At 39.0% G+C, this 15,471-nt stretch overlaps 1 protein-coding gene across 1 annotated transcript; it reads left to right on the top strand.

Annotated features, from left to right (window-relative positions):
• Positions 1-7: 7 nt before the first annotated feature.
• Positions 8-14,084, top strand: LOC137158271 (IQ domain-containing protein H-like). Its single transcript, XM_067556057.1, has 6 exons — positions 8-76; positions 2,402-2,569; positions 8,492-8,617; positions 9,691-9,752; positions 11,848-11,956; positions 13,854-14,084. Exons 1-6 carry the CDS (start codon positions 8-10, stop codon positions 13,953-13,955), a joined length of 636 nt encoding a protein of 211 aa, XP_067412158.1. The 3' UTR covers positions 13,956-14,084.
• Positions 14,085-15,471: the final 1,387 nt, after the last annotated feature.

Raw genomic sequence — 15,471 nt, 5'->3', positions numbered from 1 at the left:
ATCAACGATGCAGGATTCAGAGGTGCTTCACCAGATACTTATTTGCACAGTTAATGGTGTACAGGGAGGAAAAACGGTTAGGGCACAAGCCTACGACTTGGAAGACCTCGGTTCAAGTCCCTGCTGTGCCATAGATTTCCTCTGTGATCTTGGGCATGTCTTTCTGGGGCTCAATTCCCCATCTGTAAAATTGGGGGGGGCGGGTAACAGCCCTATCTTGCAGAGGTGTTGTGAGGATAAATACATTCAAGATTGTGAAGCGCTCCAATAATATGGATGATGGGGATGTCACACTTCAGGGTGCAATTCAGACCAGCGGGAGGGCACTGTTTGTATTATAACCCTGAGAGCCCCCAAATGCTGCTGCTACTTGTGACTTCCAGCCTGGGCCATACAGACCACCAGCAGCCAGCCATGCACTCTATGTTCTGCAAGCTGTACCGCTCTGAGTCCACCACTTGGAATCCAACAGCCTGCCAGAAGTTATCACAGACACATTCTTGTCTTAAGCAGACTTGGTTAATATTAGCAGGTGACTCCAACACACCCCCAGTCTCATACTTTCCCACACCCGTGTGCTCTGCAATGTCCAGCCCTCTCTTGCAACGTTCAGAGGAGTAATAAGATCCATTGGCGCCTTTAAAAAGACAAAACCCAAAAGCTTGCCACATTAACTGGAGTTAACGTTCACTTTAATCAAACACAGAGCTCTTGGTTTAGATTAAAGGTAAGATAAATTCATTAACAAAAGAAGATAGGATTTTAAGTGAGTTCAAGTACAAGAGATAAAGGTAGAAATGCTTACAGCAAATAAAAGTGAAAATGTGCATCTAAAAGTCTAAAACTTAACCTAGCAAAGTACAGCCTTCTTCATTATGTCTTTTTCTCACCCCCAATCTTCCAGCCAGGTGGCTGACCCCGCCCCACCCCCCTATTTTGGTCAGGATCTCCTCCAGAAGCTCAAAGTGCTGTTTCCTCTGTCGTCTCTGGTGAAAGAGAGAACTTGGGGTTTTCTGCCCCTTTCTTTTATAGTCCAGTGAACCTTTGAAATGGATTCTTCTGAAGATTAGCCCTCAAGCTGTGAGGAGGGCGACATGGAGTCTGGCGGTGAAGGAGGCTCCCTGCTCTTTCTTCCCCACACTGGTGTCTGCTAAAATCCAAATTGTTCTGTTTCCCACAGTCTCGTCCCCTTGTTAGCTTGAGGGCCCTGTTTAATGCTTATATTTAAATCGGTGTAAACCCACATTCCTTTGTTTAGGATAGACCTTCACCAAGGCAAGGCTGTCTGGTCTTGAACATGGGCTAATAACATCATACACGGGGAAATTTATAACTTTACATATACTGTTGCTACATACATTTGACCATGATAGTGTTGACTTGTGAGTTATTAGTTTTCAAATTCATACGTCACAAGGTATATTTAGTACAAAGATTATTACAATATTGTGTGAATACAGAGTTGTTTAGGGTCACAGGGGGTCGTATCAATTCCTGTGGTAGATAGATGCCAGTAAACAGGCAGCTTATTTAACGTTCATTGTAACTTGGACTTTTAGCTCTAATAATATATACGTTTAGACATAAAGAGCCAAAGTTTCAGAACTGAGGCCAAATTGTGTCCTTACAACACTCACATTAGCATTTGTTTGCCAGTGACCCAGTTTGTGCAGATGCAAGGCTTTATGGGTGCACACGTCATTCTCAGCTCTCAAATTTTAGGGCCTGACTCTGCTCATGGTTACACAGATGTAGATCTAGAGTGACTCCATGGAAGTTAAACCTGCATAAAAGTCAGTGGAAGTGGAAGCAGAAGCAGGCTCCAAGTCACATTACTTGTTACATATAAGACAAAGCAACTGCTATTTAAAAGGCCGTGTACTTCAGTAGGAATATGCCTTGCTAACCACCATCATGAAAATCATGCAACAACTCAGACATATTTTATATACAAATAGTATTGCTTTCTATGCTAAACAGTTCCTTTCATTCACAACGTCACACTGCCCTTCAGGTCCTCCTTTTTTTTATCTCACAAAACCACTTTGTAACTAGGGCGTTTTTAACTGTAAAAATTCTTCAGGGGAGAAAATCCCAGTGTACATTTTAATGCCATTTATGAGCTGCTCCACCGCATGAGCTCATCTTCATGTATGTCCTTAATTTCTGCTAAAACCTTTGCAGTGAGTTTTGCTGTTTTCTTATCAGTCTGTTTCTGAGCCCGTCAATATTCTCTGATAGGTATCTTTCTAAAATTATATAACAGGTTTGATGGTTCCAATTTGGAAATGGTTTCTTTATCTCAGTCAAATAAATGATGTACCAGCATTCAGAAACCAGTGAAAAACCAGCTTCATTTGGTGAATTTCACTTTTTTCCTGGTCTTCTTGTGTTTTGATAGGTGTGGGCAACAGACCTTGACCTTTGCTATAGTGACCAGCTGGCCTTCACTCAGCTCATGTTGTATGTGACAAATGGCAATCTAGACGGCTGCTCTAGTCGCTTTGAAGTACCACTTACTTGGAAGAAAACGAAAAGTCAAAGTGTTCAGAGTGAGGAGGAGGAAACTGTGAGTAATGCTTCATTTACAACTAACATGAAGTCACCTCAGGTATAAAAGTCCATTCAGCACCTTCACATTCAGAAACCCCAGTAATTTTTGGATTCAAGGCTTGGGGTTTTCTTTAGCATACCAGCAGCTGCTCTAGAGCCACCCAGTACCAAAGGGTTAATCACTGAGCAGCGACTTCTTTTGCATTTCAGGAAGGTTAAAAAAATGCGACCTCACCTTAGAAATGAAGAGAAAGTGTTTGGCCATTTATGGTGACTCTAATTAGACACATTTTGCGCCGATCAATATTGGTTCTATTTATGACACTAACTAAATGATGAATACTCTGGAGTAGTTCTCAAGTTTTAAGGAATCTTGTGGCATTTAATTCTTAAACTTTGCGAGACGGGCTAACAAAACAGGTGGTAAAAAAGGCACTGTAAGGAGAGCTCCAAGACGTCACAAGAGCTAAAAGAAGGAAGGATAGTTATGGTCCTGTGGCTGCAGTCCAGGATTAGAAGTCAGGACACTTGTGTTCAACTTGCAGCTATACAACTTCCTATGTAAACTTGGGGCACTTAATATCTCTGTAAATTAAGCTTCCCCATCTGCAAGATAGTGCTAATAATACTGCCCTACCCCCCATGGATGTTGTGAAGCTAAATAAATCATGATTTGTAAAGTGCTTTGAGATCCTCATATAGATGGAGCTATATAAGTTCGAACTATTATTATTTGTTGCTGCATTTTTAAAAATTTGATAAAATGTTTGGCTTATCAGCCTTGATGTTGTCCTTATGATGATGGCTATCCCAGCAGAAGGACAGACAAGATGAAACCCTCAGGAAAAATCAGGGTGAGGTAAGAGGAAGTGCCAGGAGAACAACTGTTTAAGATGTTTGATTAGAAGATTTTCCTGTCTATTGAGGAGAGATGTAGTGCCATTCCAAAAAGTGTCAGAGAGTTGTAATTTAGCGGTTAATGAGCTCTTGATCTATTGTTCTTGTCAAGCAACCACTTTAAGTTCAAGAGTAGTAAATTAGTGCAAGTCAGACATGTTCTAGAAATGAAAAGTCATCAAGTAGCAACTTTTTGAATTAAAATTCTGTCAGGATTAACATAAATTGTCACCCTATCCTGTAATTTTTTCCTCATTCTTTATTTCTTTGGTTCTTACCTCCTTAAAAGTTAACTACAAAAAAGTGCTAGCTTTGAAGATCTTTCTAAAAAAAAAAAAGAGAGCGAGAGAGGGACAAATGTTTTTACAGCACATGATCTGTAATGAATGATTAAGTAAAACACTTTGTGTAAAATTATTATGTTAATAATGAATCTGTCCTCTTTATGTATTATATATTCTCAGTGCTGCTAGGGTTGATGTTGATAAAATGAAGCAGCAGAGTTTGTGTGACGATTTTATTTTTAGAAATCCTTCTTTGAAAGAACAAATTTCCTAGATACTGCTGCTACTGTAATTATGTACAAAACCAATCACTCATTATAGTTAGGATACATTATCTTCTAGACAGATGAGGCTAAATAAGCAACACATTAATAATTCATACTGCAGTTCATTATGCATGTGTATGCATGCTTTGTAGCTGAAATAAGCACCTCATCAACCTGATGCCAACCCTTAAACAATAGTTCTGTGTTATTGCAGCCACATTCAAGTTTACGCTTGTTAAACTGCTACTTGGATTATTTTATCAAGCATTCATTTATTTGTGGTCCCCTACTGCAGAGAACAGATTTTGGAAGCTCCTTTTTTAAGTTAATGACTTGAGCAATGGGTGTTATTAATTCTCAGAATATTATAAACATGATTAATTTTCAGGCAGAGATGTATTATATAAGGATTTCAGTTATGTCAACTTAAATGCATCAATGTCAAAATAAATACCATTTTGGAAAAAATACTGTAAATTACATGCTTCAAGATGCAGTATCCCCATTCTGAGAACTAAGAGTCCAATCCTGCAAACAACACTGGACTCAAGCACTAGTTCAGAAAAGTAGCTGCAATCAGGACAGGACTTAAATATGTGCTCAAACGCCTTGCTGAATCTCAGCCATTGTGCTATCTCCACTGATTTTAGGGGCTACTCCCAGCAGTGTAAATGCTGTTCCTTCTAATAAGTATTGGCAGAACGGGGCCAATTTAGGCATCTAACTTCTCTTAATTTCAACGGGAGTTAGGCACCTAACGTCTGTTGATTTCAATGGGCCTTAGTATCTGCGCCTTAAACTGTGCCTCGAAAAAATATTATTATTGAAAAATGGTATTTAAGATTTTCTATATTTAGCGTTAAGTATTTTTGTGATGATTCGGGTGTTTTAATAAAAGATGGCGTAGAATTAATATTAACCATACCTTTGTTCCGCATTGTTTTTCATGTAGGGACTGATTCTGGAGTAGCTGCACTTGCTAAGCTCTCCTGACCTGCAAGGTTGAATTGCATAGTAGAGTGCACGCTAATTCTAGTATCAGCCCTCTAATGAGAACAAAGCTACAATGTGGCTATGATTTAAAAAACTTTAAAAAATGCAAAATGACTGGGCTTAGTTTTGCTGTTCTCTTGCAGGAAAAGTCTATTGATTTCAGTGGGAGCTTTGGCTTTATAAGGACTGCTAGATGAAGCCTACTGTGAACAGGACAAGGGGCTGGTTCTTCTCTCAGTAAGGCACCAAACTTGTCAGTGGGAGTTACATGAGGGTATGGAAGGGATGGTAAAGACATCCCCCACACCTCCTTATAGAGCTACAGGTTTGTCTTCATTAGGTTTTAAGGGTGTGTTGTTAGGGTTGCCCCCAGGCGTCAACAGAACCCACTAGCATGTGCTAATATAAACGCTGCCTTGTCTACACTTGACTTATAGAATGTGTTAGTTACAGCATGTGACATGTTCTAACAATACACCTTTAAATCCTCGTCAGGACAGACCCTCATAGTCCACTCCTTCGGGGATGACTATGTAGTCTGAGCACAGGATTAGTAATCCAGGCTCTGACACTGACTGTAGCCTTGGAAAGTAAGTTAAGGGTCTGATCCATTTCCCATTACATTAACTGGAAAGACTCCCATTGACTTCAGAGAAATTTGAATCAGATTCCTTGTACAGTCTGAAACTTACAATGAAACAAATCAATATGGAGTTTGAGCGTGAGAATGTGTTCTCACTGAATTTTATTTCATGGTAAGATGATATTGATTGGGCAGCATTAATAAGGAGGTGAATGGTAATGGGTAAGCAGAACTCAATTCTATTTTTCACAGAAATAGGGTGGACTGTAAAGGATTTTTTAGAATATTATGTTCCATGTTTGCTTAATCATTTTAGATTCTACCAACCTTATACCCAATGAGTATCACCTCCCTCAGGAAATAGGTCATCTGAGTCTATGGGATTATTTATGTGAGTAAGGTGCTACTTAAATAAGGGTGGAAGGTTACACTCCATTAGCGTAGGTCACAATGCTTCTGTTATCCCTCCTAACTGATTTGATTTATCCAGCAGTTCTCATTGGCATTCAAGTTTTCCACTTTCTATGTATTTAAAGTGATGCTATCAAGCTTGTTATCCCTAAAACTATACCTGTCTTGACAGTTGGCCAGTAGTGAAGGACTTACAGTTATGATGCTATATATGTATTTTTTTCCCAGAGCAATGTTGTTCTTTGATTTCCCTTCCCCTTTTGAACCACAATTTCTATTTTCATTTTCTGAATGGAAATGACACCCCACTCCCTTGAGAGGTAATAGAGAAGAAGGCCAACACTAATATACTTACCCAAACACAGACACTCCTTTTTTGCTCTAGAGGCATAAAAAGCCACTTGACCAATGCAGTTATGTAGAGTGTATGGATTTCTCAGTGAGCCACAGCATACAAGTAATGGCAAAATGAAAGCACTGCTTGTCTAACTTGAACAATATGTCAGTGGAGAAAATTCTGCTTTATTGGATGTGGCACTACTCAGGACCCATTCACTTCAATGTAATGCTGTGCAAAAGGTTCATATAGAATCACAAAACCACCTACATCAAGTTGAATTTGGGGTTTTACTATGAACATTCAGTGGGCATGAGTAATGTTGTTTGCACAGTGCTTGTGACTTAAAAGCTCCAACTGCTTTACAGACTAGATCCTGAGAAATGCCAAGCAATGGGTCAGATCCCCAGCTGGTATAAATTGGTGCCAGTCCATTGATTTTAGAGGGGCTATGTTGATTTGCACCAGGTGAGAATTTATTCCAGTGAGTTGAATGTCTTGCAGGATCATACCGTGAAGACCTGATTAAAGGTGCTCTGGCCATAGTGATGTAGAATTACCTTAGTGTGAATGGGAATCAGACTTTAAAGCAGCTTAAACAATGAAGATCTTTTGGTCATATGTTGTAGGTAAATAAGGTTTGACTTGCAGCATTTCTAGAAATTCAGTTTCCAAAACGCCAAACTCCAAGTAAACCTACGAGTAATTCATTGCCATCCACTGCAATCTGAACCCACGGAGATCATCCATGCCTGTTTTAATGAGCAGTGGTATGTGCCCACCTCAGGGCAGCATTTCCCCTTTGGAAATTTTCATACTATTGTAACTTAACACAAAAATAAGACTGGAATTACCTTGTGACTTCATGGTAACTACCATGCAGTATCATGCTCAGTAGTCACAATGATTCCTAGAGCATTTACTTCTCCTACACACTGATAGCTCTGGCTTCTGTGAGAAACTATGATGTGGCAGATATGATATTGACAGATGGGATGGTGTTGAACTGCCCTTTTTGAACCACCTTAGACCGTTTTATTACTTCTTTGATTATTGTGGCTGAAGATACTGTAGAACCATTCTGCCATATTTGAGAGAGGTTGGTCATATCCATGCTTTGAGATACTGTTACTCTAAAAGTAAACATATGTTGATTGCAAGACCCTTAACTATTTCCTCTGAAGAGTCAGTAAATCAAAATGAAAAATAAACAGGAACTGGTATATCCTTTGTAATATCAAAACATCTTTCCTACCTATGATGCTCAGAATTTTCGCATGTTTTTTCTTCATTTTGCTGTGTTTTGCAGTGCCGATTCCTGAAAATGCAGAACTGTCCTTCAGACCTTAACTTGTTGCCAGGGAAGAATTTCTAGCTGGCTTTGCTGTCACACTGGCTTACCTTTTGTGCTGCTCAGTCATAACAAAAACTATATTCTGCATTTTATGGGCTACAATATAAATACTGTAAGCAACACTTTTCAAAATGGCCTCTACATTTTCAAACACAAAGTCTTAGCAAATTCAGACTGGGGGTGAGACATCAAGCTACTAGAGTTACCTAAAGCGAGAGCCATTTGTGTATGCAAATGCAGTGGCTGCCTGTGCAGACTTGGAGTGAGGCTAGCTGTAAATTTGGCCCTATGCTATCTATATGCCACCTTTTGTTCATAGCTCAAGAAACTCAGTTGACTGTCACACTGTAATTTCCATTCATATCAATAGCAGTTGAGCATATAACTCAAAAACAATATAGTTTTCTGCGTAATGGGGCAGATTCTGCTCTCAGCTATAGCAGTGTAAATCTGGAGTGGTGCCACTATAGTCAAAACCTGATAGAATGGTTCCATAGTGCTTTAGTCACCAGTGAAGTAATTAAAAGATCTATAAGTGGCACAAAGAGCATCTCAGGGAAGTTATTCCAGATTTACACCAATGTAGCTGACAGTAGAATCTGGCCCACTGCACAGAAACCTACACTGCTTCTGAGCTAGATGTTCAACTGATATTGATATGAATGGGAATACCACTGCGAATAGGAATGGAGTTTCTCCAGATTTACACCAGTATAACTGACAGAAAAAGTCCTTTATATTTAAATAGCAAATTGTAGGTGCTTTATATAAATTATATGAAATGAAGAAGCATATGTTGTTGTTTTTTTCCAGCCTTCTCCAGTAAGCAGCCGCTATGCAGTAATGAGCAGTCAGCTGAGGCACTCCAACCTTACAGTAATTTACTATAGTGTTCTCCTCCAAATCTGTAAGGCTCATGGCATTGGATTTGATGTCCAGGTATGAAAGGAGAAAAATGCATAGAAAAATCTAATATTCACTCAGCCTAACTTCTATCTGGAAACTATAACCCTCTGAAATCATACATCACAATACCATGTGCAGAAGTTGTTATACCACATAAAATTCATGAAAAAAATTGTCCTAATATTTTGTTTGTGCTGTGAAGTGGACCTGGTAGTAGTTTAACACACAACTCTTTTTTTAACAGATTTACTGAGGCTAATTTCTGAAAGCTACATTACAAAGGGTTCTTTAGCAAGCCGCATATAAATTAGTCTGATTTAGCAACAGGTTTTCTGATGTTTTCCTTTAGATGAAGTATATTTAGTTGACTTCTTAAAGGGCTACAGTACTGAGGGACCTATATGAACTGCCTTAAAAGTGGGGGCGGTTCTGTGAAGAATGAGAACAGGAGATTGAGATAAGTCAGGTGATAAAAGAGAACATAAGGATAGATAGAGGAGGCAGAGAAACAGACATCACTGGAGAAGGAAGAGGTAGAGGATTTTGAATGGAGCAAGAGAAGAGAGCAATGAAAAAGTAATTGGGGAACATGAAAAAAGAGGGTAGGAGATGATAGGTAGAGAGGGAATAACAAAAGGAAAGAGTATCTAGATGCTGGGGCAAAAGCCTTCCACGTGGTCATTCAGCAAAAACTTCACACTCTCCTACTTGCCTTTCATATCAGGAGACACTTCTCCCATTTCCATCTGATCTGATAATGGCTGCTATCTTGATGAATGAACGACATGTAAACAGAAACAATTTTTAAAATGACCATCCACCATTGTAGAAAGTACAAAATATTTGTTTCTCAATAGACTCTGAAATGTGTATATTTGAATTTACCATTTACAATTTACAATTATTACATTGTATTCTCCAGTGCAAAATACTTAGGTTACCCAGAGCCAGAATCCATTACACATAGTTTAAAACTATCCTTTCTTTGATGTAATGATTTTACACTTACCGTCCTTGCACAATAGATTTTAGCATCTGTTATTGTAAGTATCAGTATGTAACTGTTTTAAGCAACAGTTAAAATAACTTTTTTTTCAATTTAACAGGAAAAACAAGGAACAATTTTTATGCTGTATGAAGATCGCAAGCGGTACAGATTGGGAATGATGTAAGTACATAGTATAAGTTAAATAGCCAGGGAAACAAGTGGACAGTTATTTGCGCTGAAGAAGATGAAAATACAAAGCATTGCCAACGTGATTTTTAATAAAACTGTTGATTTATTGAAAAACCACCTGGCAACTCAGTGATTGCTACCCACTATTTCGTTGTGATGTAAAGACTTCCAGTGAGACTGGCCTGTTGAAAGAATAGAGAATGGCTGTAAAGAGGTTGGTAAGTGGATGTCAGGATGTTAGTTTTGTTTACATGCCAAGGACCTAGGAGGAGAGTTAGCAAGAAACTGAACAAAGAGGAAAATGTTGAGGATCTAAAGTAAATTTTCAGAAGTGACTTGGCACTGAGCAACCTTAGTCTCCTAAGTGCTTTTGAAAATGGGACTATAACACTTCTGAAAATTTAACTCCTAAATTAGTGTTCTTTCCACCCTCCAGAACCTTACACCTTTTTTCCTACCTCTCTTGGAATCTTAGACTCACAATCACTTCCTAATGTATAACTCACAACGCCTTACACACCACTACCTCCAGGTCTGGTCTAATAAAATGAAGCTGACTGTCATCATCAGCTTCCTAGATATGCATGCTGGGGAGGGGCTGAAGGGGCTGCACCTGAACATGGAACTTCATGGGGCTAGTGCCACTAGCTATTAAAAAGGGATTGGGAGTGGCCACGGCCCCACTTCTCTTCACACTGACCCGCAGAGCTGGCCAGCCACATAGGAGAATGCAGGCTATGTCCTCTTAAGAACTGTAGCAGTGGCCACATGAATCTTTGTGTTGCTTGCATAAGTACTGAACTATAGCAGTGGTTTTCAAGCTGTGGTCCGCGGACCCTTGGAGGTCTACAGATTATGTCTGAGTAGTCCATGAAAGGTTGTCATTACCACAGAACAGTAGTTTTCAACCTGTGATCTGCAGACCCCTGGAGATCCACTGACTGTCTAAGATTTCCAAAGGGGTCTGCACCTCCATTCAAAAATTTTTAGGGGTCCACAAATGAAAAAAGGTTGAAAACCACTGATCTCTAAGGTGTATGGATACATTGTTATTGAACTCAAAGAGCCTAATTCCCTATAAAGTAAAATAACTAGGGGACTCCCAAATATGTTTGCCAGCCTGAAGCAGTATCTGTTATTCGTAGACTCTCATCCAGATTTTGCACTTACTTACATAGAGATCCCATACAATATTTAACACTTTCTGTTTATTTCTTATCCCTCAAACAAGACTGCAAAATACCTGTCAGACAACCATTTTAATTTGGAAACCATTCCAAAAATGTAACAATTTGGTGCAGGTTGTAGCATTATTTAAATAGCTCAGCCATATCATTTATCCTGCATTTTACTGCATTGTGTTTATGTGCATTGCAACTGCCATCCACTACATGAGGCATATTCCCCCTCAATGAAAGATGCTATTGTGAGACTCTAGATCAGTGTTTCTTAACCTGGGGGTTTAGAGGGGTCGCAAGTGCAGATCTGGTATTGGGGGTGGCAAGAAAGACAATTGCCTGGAGCCACAGGGGCGCCATGAAACTAAGTTACATGCCTCAGCCCCGTGGGGGTGGGACTCAGGCTTCAGGGGTACAGTAGTTTGGAAAGGTTAAGAACCACTGCTCTAGATGTACTGTCGAGAGATTAAATCCCCAAAGACTAATACTAATATTTCTAAGTACAGTGCAGTAGTCTAAGTAATACTGATGCAGTTCAAGTGTCATGCTATGCATGAATTGTATTTGTGTATGCATGAAGTAGCAACAATTCTTTTAAACTAATTTAAATGTAAAAAAACATGCTAGCGCCACTGTCCTAACTCAGTGGTAGCCTGTGCTTGGAGTAGCTGAACCTATTGCTCTACTTTGCTAAGTTGATTAATAAAAATTATTTATTACACAAATCCTTTCTCTTGACAAGTTAAAATGGAGCCTCATCTTTCAGATCTCCCTGAAGATTGCCACCTTGTGAGATTGAAAATACTCATTAAATTCCATCACCAGACAGACACAAATGAGAGGCCGATTGTTTTTAAGCATGTGAAGGGAATCATTGGTAAACTCATTTGTTTGGATATCATTAACAGAACAATCGGAGAGGATCTCCAGGGGGTCCTCATGACCTTTGCTCGCAATCTCTTCATCATCCATCAAGAAATATCAGCACCTAATATGCAAGGCGAGACCAATTTTAAGGTGAGGTGTTAATTAACTAACGATCTTGGTTAATTTCTGTAGGAGGGCTGAAAATACCTCATGCTGTATTGTAAACAAGTGCTAAACCATTCCTTTTTCATTGTTAGCAGTACATATTTCACAGTGTGTAGGTCAATATAGTAAGTCTCCCAATGAACCTGTTAGTTAAATTTAAGAGTTTGAAACTTTTTCTTTGCAAACAAACATGCTTTAACTTGGAACCAATTGAAACCAAATTTCCAAAGCTTCTGAGTTTCTAATGTAAGAGGCAAAGGAGGCCACCATGCTGCTTTAGGGAATTCTGTCAGAATTGTCTCTCTTGTTTCTAAAGGGATGCGCCCCCAAGATAAAAATCTTAAATTGAAAAATGAAGTTCCCTGTTTTACTAATAACCACTTAAAATATTAATATTGAATTTAAAACATCCAACTCATTCTTCACCACTCATTCGGTTTATTTTTTGCATGTCACCTTAAAGAGTGAAACAGACTAGTCAGTTTCATTTTTGTTTCCTTCCCATATCCTCCTCTGGGGGTACACACTCTACACCAGAGCTCACCTTATCCCCTGGACCCAGCGCAGCTGCAGAGGTGGGGCGCAGAGTTAGTCAGGCCAGCTCTGCGCCTAGCACTGGGGATTTCTACTCTGGGAGTATGTCCCAGGGAGCCCTTATGCATCAGCTTAGCTGGCAAAAAGAGACCATTGGCAATAATGAATCCAGCCCCTATGCCCAGTAAGAAGTTTTTGCTGGATCAGTCCATACAAAGTTACAGAGCATCTAGTTTAGAGTGGAAACAACTGCTTATTATAAAGTAATGCTATCTTTTGACTCCAAAGAGTAGTATATCTTTTCAGCATATAATCCTTTGCTAACCCATAGGCCCTCTAGCTCTACAGAAGACTTAAAAAACTTGGACTATAAACAGTTTCTTAAAAGGCAAGAAGAAAACCCTGTATTGTAAACTTGTGTTGTAACTAGGGTGACCAGATGTCTCCATTTTATGAGGACAGTCCCAGTATTCAGGACTTTGTCGTATACAGGTGCCTATTACCCCCACACACACACCGCTTGTCCCGATTTTTCACACATGTTATCTGGTCACCCCAGTTGTAACTGACATGGTGTGAATTTAAATTTTAATTCTAACTGTATTTTCTTGTGATGAGTAAAGTGTGAAATGGCATTTTTCAGGGAAAACATAATTAAATTTCAACATATTACACAACAAATAAAAGAACTACTTTACTGATCTGAGGGAGGCTCAAAACCAAGTATTGAAGAAAATTGTAAAAGGGGATTCTGATTCATTTTATTTATAGTGAATTAATGATTTATATATGCAAAATAAAACACAACTTAGTTAATTAGAAAAATATAATATGTCTGGCTATATATATTAATTTGCTTTGGATTTCTATTTATTCGTGTTCATTTTTAAATAAATACGCGCACACACACCCATCCCACAGTAATAGTGGAAGATTCCAGGGGTGCATTCTGCTATATAACAAAACTGGTTACTTCTGGAAAAAAAATTGCAACCAGCTGAACATTTTTAAAGATTTTATTCCAATATAACATCCATAGGCGTGCACACGAGGTGTGCCGGGTGTGCCCAGGCACACTGTAATGCAGGGGTGTCACATAGCAAGGTACAGGGATGTGCCGCCGAAATGCGTGGATCAGCGCAATTTTTCGGCAGCGGACAAGAGGCGGTGGGAAATAGTGAAGTGAAATTGACAAGCTGCTGCTGAAATTAAAGGAGCCGGCAGATTTTATAGGGTGGCTGAAATTGACACCCCTGAAAATTCCCTGGGTGCACACCCTAATGAAATGTGCTGCGCACGTCTATGATAACATCCATGAAATAACTTGCACTCTTTGAATCTATTACAGAGAGCAGTTCAAGATATTGAAGCAATTCTGGGAATTACAGCAGAAAACAAATTGAAATTTGAAGAAGAGCAATCCTCCAAAGAAGATGCTCCCCAAGAATAGTTTACTGAAATTTTAAAACTGTCTTTTTCTTTAAGCCTCTAGGAAAAACTCTCTCATTCTTAGAAATGCAGGAAAGAAAGAAGTTACATATTTTGTTGTCCTTGTCTCTTGATAAATGAATTAATATTAGCTTAGCCTGGAAATTTTAATGATTACCAAGTGATCTTAAATCATCAGTAAAATAGTAACTGAAATATACCTGGTTGTGCAAAAGGAAATCTTGGTGAAAAGCAGAGGAACAAAATAAACATTGCCCATTTTTTCATACATGTCCTCCAACTTCATATGAATACAGGTGTACAGCCTGTATTTTTCAAACCTTATTCATAGATTCATAGTTTTAGAAGTCAGAAGGCACCATAATGATCTTCTAGTCTAACCTACATAACACAGACCAGAGAATTTCACCAAATGATTCCTGCATGAAGCTCTTAACTTCTGACTGAGCTAGAACATCTCTTTTAGAAAGATACCCTGTCTTGATTTAAAGACTGCAAGTGGCAAAGAATCCACCACATCCCTAGTAGCTAAATTGTTCCAATGGTTAATGATCCTCACTGTTAATAATCTGTGCCTTATTTCTAATCTGAATCTGTCCAGTTTCCAGCAGCTGGATCTTGTTATGCCCCTAGAGTGCTAAATTAAAGAGTACTCTGCTATGAGAAATCTCTTCATGCAGATAGTTACAAACTGTGATCAAGTCACATCTTAAACTTCTTTTGGAGAAACTCAGTAGCCTGAGCTTCTTTAGTCTCCCAGTGTAAGGCGGATTCTCTGGTCCTCAACTCTTTTTTGTATCTCTTTTCTGAACCCTTTCTGATTTATCAACATCCTTTTTAAAATGTGGATGCCATATCCAGGCACAATATTCTAGTAATAGTCTCACTAATGCTGTGAACACTTTCTTACTTATATCCCTGCTTAAACATCCAAGGATTGTGTCTGCACTCTTAGCCACAACATCACACTAGGCGCTCATGTTCAGTTGGTTATCCCCCATGATCCCTCAGTCCCTTTCAGAGTTATTGCTTTACAAAATACAGTCCCCCATCCTGGAAGCATAACCTGTGTTCTTTGTTCCTAGACATATGACCTTGCATTTGGCTGTGTTGAAATGTATGTTGTTCAGGCAGGCCAAGTTTATCAAGAGATCCAGGTTGCTCGGTAGTACTGACCTATCCGCATTGTTATTTACCACTCCACTAATTTTCGTATGAGCTGCAAACTTTACCAGCAATGATTTTATATTTTCTTCAGGATCAATGATAATTATACTGAACAGCATTGGTCCAAGAACAGATCCTTGTGGGATCCCACTACAACCCCTCTTCCCCCCATTGGATGATGATTTCCCATTTACAATTATTTTTTATATCAATCAGTTAGCCATTTCTTAACCAATTTGATATGTTCTGCATTGATTTTGTACTAGTGCTAACATTCTAATCAAAATTTTATGTGGTATTATGTTAAATACCATATAGTAATCTATGTATACCATATCAGCAGTTACCTT

This window comes from Emydura macquarii, unplaced genomic scaffold (assembly GCF_026122565.2).
Source record: "Emydura macquarii macquarii isolate MOO-44397 ecotype Brisbane River unplaced genomic scaffold, CSIRO-AGI_Emac_v2 contig_1644, whole genome shotgun sequence".
Classification (NCBI taxonomy): domain Eukaryota; kingdom Metazoa; phylum Chordata; order Testudines; family Chelidae; genus Emydura; species Emydura macquarii.
Note: the sequence above shows the minus strand (reverse complement) of the source record. Positions and strands in the feature narration are given on the sequence as shown.

Coding starts and splice junctions, on each gene's coding strand:
- LOC137158271 (XM_067556057.1), top strand. CDS start 8: ATGCAGGATTCAGAGGTGCTTCACCAGATACTTATTTGCACAGTTAAT. Junction 77..2,401: donor GTGTACAGGGAGGAAAAACG/GTTAGGGCACAA, acceptor GTGTTTTGATAG/GTGTGGGCAACAGACCTTGA. Junction 11,957..13,853: donor AAGGCGAGACCAATTTTAAG/GTGAGGTGTTAA, acceptor AATCTATTACAG/AGAGCAGTTCAAGATATTGA.